Consider the following 5,165-nt stretch of genomic DNA (forward strand, 5'->3'; position numbering starts at 1 on the left):
GCTATCTAGCTCCTAGCTAGCTGGGTTGTTCAGCGGTAGCTGTTTAGGGTTCGGCTGATCCTACCCCAATACCTCCCTTTAAGCATACAAGGGCGTAAATCCACACAGCAGCAAATCCGACCTGACTGGATCATTTCCCAAGGAGTAACCTTAGTAGCTCTCAACCCTTTAGGGGACGATGCTCCCCTTCTTCCCAACGTGTGATCAAAGGTTCCCCAAAGGTGGTCTTCTTCTTCTTCCCCTTAAGTTCCCCAGCTGTGCGGTGCCGACGGCGGCAGCCAGACTTGAGCTCTACAGGAGGACAATCATAAAGCCCTGGAAGGTACAAGCTACGGTGTGAATCACGTAGTGTGATAGATATAGATATTTTCTCCGGTAGCTCCAGTATTCCGGGAGGTGCAGTAAAACGTTACAGCGCAGCCAGGATATCCGGCGTTCCTGTTGACTGCGGGTGCTGTTCCCCATAAGCAGCTGTGATGAACGGAGCCAGTCATCGTGAACACTATTGGTGTGACATGCCTTTACAGTGCGTACGGCTTATAGCATCAGTGTTAGGGTACCTGACAGGTGAAGCGCAGTGGGTAGCTGCGGATTAGATAGCCAGGGAAAAATAATAGCAGCAGGGAAGTGCAGAGCATGCGCAGGCGGCTGGCGGCGGCGGGTACGGGCCGGTAGGCTGTTCGATGCTGTGCTCGTGTCAGATTCGTGCTTAGTTGCAGCTAGAATATTTGCGTGGGGTCGCTGCGCACGAGGAATGAGGTTCGCCAACCCTTTTTGTCTACCTGCCAACTTGATGGACTGCATGTCAGCCCGAGCCATTTGGAAACCCACTTCTGCAACCTGAGAGGGGCCTGGTGCCCTGCCAGTGTCGTTATAATCACATGCTTCGAAATTCCTGCTGGGATTTGAAGCGGTGGCTTGAGGACGCATGCAGCAGGATGCAAACTCAAAGGCGGGCCTGCTAAACTTATCTCTAAGATTAAACCAGCAAGCTAGCATTTGAAAGCTATGTGGCATTATCATGCGTTCTAGGCTGAACAATATCCGCTCTCTACATCGCGGTCAACGACATCTGCTGTCCCCTTGCAATCTGTTTATCTAGGACCAGGAAGCTGGATACCAATGTGCAGTTTGTCCATGGCTGGTTTTCAAAAAAATTCAGGAGAGGAGGTATTGTGTCATGCAACCACAATAATTGCGCCCGCAAGCAATGAAATCGATACAAACTGCGGCCAGTCCGTAATTGCAAATTGGTAGACCACCATGTTTAAGCCGGTTTAGCAGCTGTACATGGCCTGGCATGGTTTCGTTCGTGGGAAGTTGCGGCGGACTGCTGCCGGGCGCCGTACAGGCCGTAATCTCGAACCAGCGGTGGAAGGGGCTTATGGAAGTCAACCGTCTGAAGCAAGAGCCCTTAAAATAGGCTCTGCTTAGTTCTACAATCATATCGCTTACAACGGTGTGCCAACATCCACCGAACACGATGAAGGGGACTTCTCGTTAACGTAGTGTAGTCCTCTGTAGTCCTGCTTAGTTAGATTCCGCGCCGGCAGGTTGCCATAGGCATCGACTTTTATTGCACATAGTTTGCTTTCAATCATCAGAGCATGCAACGTGATTGCGCACAATAGGTGGAATATCGCTGGGTTAGTTGGCGATTCACGCCAAAAGGGATTCTACACCAGAAGGCCGCTCAGGCAGCATAGAGGCAACAAACTTGGCGCTGAAGCGACTAAAGCATCGGGCTTGTGACCGGTAAGCTGTGCGGGCTCTGGGCGACTTGATATGGATACATGTAAACCGTTGGCTGAGCCGAATAAACCTGGTAACACCATCCTACCTGTTTAAGCTTTCTATTCTCTGATATTTGTAATCATGCGCACATTCTGCCAACTAAACACGACTTTCCTCAACTCTGTACCAGGCCTAGGTCTGCGAGCGAGATGGGCACCGGACTGGCCCTTGTGCTGGTCCTCTCATTTGCTGTGGCTTTTTATGGTAAGAGGAATTTTTGCATCCTTTCGGCTTGCGGTGTCGCTTTTTGTCACATGCTGTTTATGTCACAAGCAATATGTCGCCTTCCCTCCGATAACCATCATTACAGCGCAGCTCTTAAACATAAATATAATTGAGCTAACTATTCATTCTAGTTATGGTTGCTCAGCAATATGCTCATCGCCCCCCCAAATGACTAAAACCTGCAACTTAAACCGCACACAGAAAACTCGTATTCATGAAAAGCATTTTCAAAATTCTACGATCTTGGCTTGATTAAATATTTACCGTGAAGAGCCTTACTTAAAACCTGGCCTTGCTCGAAACCACTTTCGCCACGTCACAGGTGCAGCGTCGGCAAATGACGAACATTCGGCAACACCTATCAACCACCCGGGGCGTGGTCTACTGGCGACCACAAGCCCCGGCTTTCCTTGGTGCAAATGCGAGACGTACGACTGCACCTGCAACCCTTATACTTTGATACCGTTGCAGCCCAATAAGGTCCGTTCGTAAGCCACGTCATGTCACATATGCGCTTTCCGGATAAGCTGTCTTATGTATGCGGATCATCAAATCCGATATTCCATGCCATGAATGCCGGCGCTTCTAAAAAGCCGCTGAGAACCCCTTCAAGCCCTTACAAGCATAGGAAGGAAGGAAGGCCCCCAACAGCCCCCCTCTCCCGTCTCCGTTTCCCCATCCGACATTGCTGATATTTCTCCCTGTGCAATTGTGCCCCTCCTCCCGGCCTTTTTCTCCCCCTGCAAATACCCCATCATCACAGCGGCTGGGTTTTGTCCGGACTTGCTTTCGCGTGGCCTACATCGGCTGTGACCCCAATCTGGCGTGTTGCCGAGGGCTCACAGACAGCGTGCAGAAATTTAGTCTGGACACGAACCCCCAATGTGCCAATACTGCCAACATTTACGGAATAACGGTCAACGGTCAGATGTACGACTCCTGGGATACACACGTCCACGACACAGGTACTACGTTTGAATGTCTCTCGACATTTCTGTTACCTGGGAGGCAGGGGGCATCCTTTTGGGGGTTTGTCCAGCTGGGCATGAATGCCCGATATATCTTATTAGATAGATCGGTCGAGATCGGTCAATCGATGGGTCCCCGGCGGGGGATTTCCGTGTATGACGCAGAATGTGTAGAAGAAGCCGTGAAGAGGCCGTGCAGCTAGTGCCCTTAGCCCCCAACTTCACTGAAGGATACAAACCAGGATCCAAGCTGGGTTGATAACTGCCTTGCTCCGGTTGTGCTGCTGAGAATAACACAAGTTGATGATGACTGGGGCCACATCGAAATCCTGCCCCGCAATCGGTCTTCCGAAAGGTTTCCGCGGGACTGCTTCCATCTAGATTTAGCTAAGCGAGGCCGTGCGTGTTCCGGGCCTGGCACTCACGTTTACGGGGCTCTGTCGTTTTCCTTTTTGCCGTTTTCCTTTTGGCAACAGGCTACGAGTTGAAGATTTACAATCTGCAGGCCAGCAACGCCACCTTTCCAGGCAGCACCATTTGCGTTTTGGGTTACCCCGCGTGCTCGACTTGGGCGGACCTGTGCAGAGGCTACCCGGCACGGGGCTGCAGGTACGGCAGGGGACATGGGAAAGTGGTAGTTGTACGGCAGCAGGAAGCGTGTGTAGTACGGAAACATCCATTTGCAAGGATGGATGTGGGAGGTTTTGGGAGGGGCAGAATGGATGTTCATCTGGAGGGATCCAGGATCCAAAATCCAAAATCCAAAAGGCGGGCTGATATAATACATCAGAATTAAAAGACTTCATGCTTGCAGAGCTGCGGTCTTGGTATGGTGCCAGCTTGCGTGCGCCTGGACTCTCCGACCTTCGGATTATCTCGACACCAACGAAACACACTTTTAAGGGCAATGTTCATAACCCCACCACCGCATCCCCCCCCACAGGTATTCGATTGTGGACACGTCAGAATCCAACTACTGCCCCATCTGCCGCCTGAATCCGCCAACATCACCGCCGACTTTACCGCCATCTCCTCAGCCGCCCAGCCCCTCGCCACCGTCTCCTCAGCCGCCCAGCCCCTCGCCACCGTCTCCTCAGCCGCCCAGCCCCTCGCCACCGTCTCCTCAGCCGCCCAGCCCCTCGCCACCGTCTCCTCAGCCGCCCAGCCCCTCGCCACCGTCTCCTCGGCCGCCCAGCCCGTCGCCACCGTCTCCTCAGCCGCCCAGCCCCTCGCCACCGTCTCCTCAGCCGCCCAGCCCCTCGCCACCGTCTCCTCAGCCGCCCAGCCCCTCGCCACCGTCTCCTCAGCCGCCCAGCCCCTCGCCACCGTCTCCTCGGCCGCCCAGCCCGTCGCCACCGTCTCCTCAGCCGCCCAGCCCCTCGCCACCGTCTCCTCAGCCGCCCAGCCCCTCGCCACCGTCTCCTCAGCCGCCCAGCCCCTCGCCACCGTCTCCTCAGCCGCCCAGCCCCTCGCCACCGTCTCCTCGGCCGCCCAGCCCGTCGCCACCGTCTCCTCAGCCGCCCAGCCCCTCGCCACCGTCTCCTCAGCCGCCCAGCCCCTCGCCACCGTCTCCTCATCGCCCAGCCCCGCCACTCCCCCATCGCCCAGCCCCGCCACCGTCCCCCAAACCGCCCAACCCCCTCCTCCGAATGTGCGATTTGCATTTTTATCAACATATATCCCAAACCTAATTCCAGCGATTCCAATATCTTCACCTTCGGCAACGGTGCCAGTTGCTCAGAGCTTGGCGACCTGATCATTGCAGACACCACCTCCAACGCAGCGGCAGTGAACGTGACGATCTCTGTGCCATTTACGGTGACGGAATGCTCGTCCATGTACGATGAAGACAAGCGAGTCTATCCTCTTTTGAAGGTTTGCGGCGCTTTTCTGGATGATGGTCGCGGCGATTTTGATCAATTGGAGATCACTCTTACGGACCCGATGTACGGCTTGCAAGCCTGGGTGCTATCTCTTACAGGCGGTGTATGTCCGTACAGTCTCAAGGGGTACTCCCTGGTGGGGGATATCGTGGCGGCGGACGGACAGCCCTCGACCTGTGTAGCGGGGCACTTTGAGGAGCACTGCTCAGCGACGGCAGATCCGTCGCCGCCGTCGCCGGCACCACGGCCGCCGTCGTCGCCGTCGCCGCCACCATCCCCGGCACCGCCCCTTCCT

General features: G+C 55.0%; 1 protein-coding gene across 1 annotated transcript in view; it reads left to right on the top strand.

Moving 5' to 3' along the window:
• Positions 1-1,943: 1,943 nt before the first annotated feature.
• The window catches only part of VOLCADRAFT_95705 (uncharacterized protein), a gene marked incomplete at both ends in the record, with an annotated part of 18,900 nt that continues 15,678 nt past the window's right edge, over positions 1,944-5,165 (top strand). Inside the window, 6 exons of the mRNA XM_002954789.1 lie at positions 1,944-1,998; positions 2,342-2,499; positions 2,783-2,984; positions 3,464-3,596; positions 3,931-3,948; positions 4,685-5,006. Coding sequence (XP_002954835.1) covers positions 1,944-1,998; positions 2,342-2,499; positions 2,783-2,984; positions 3,464-3,596; positions 3,931-3,948; positions 4,685-5,006 — 888 coding nt within the window. The remainder of the gene's footprint in view (positions 1,999-2,341; positions 2,500-2,782; positions 2,985-3,463; positions 3,597-3,930; positions 3,949-4,684; positions 5,007-5,165) is intronic.

This window comes from Volvox carteri (genome assembly GCF_000143455.1).
Source record: "Volvox carteri f. nagariensis unplaced genomic scaffold VOLCAscaffold_46, whole genome shotgun sequence".
Lineage (NCBI taxonomy): Eukaryota > Viridiplantae > Chlorophyta > Chlorophyceae > Chlamydomonadales > Volvocaceae > Volvox > Volvox carteri.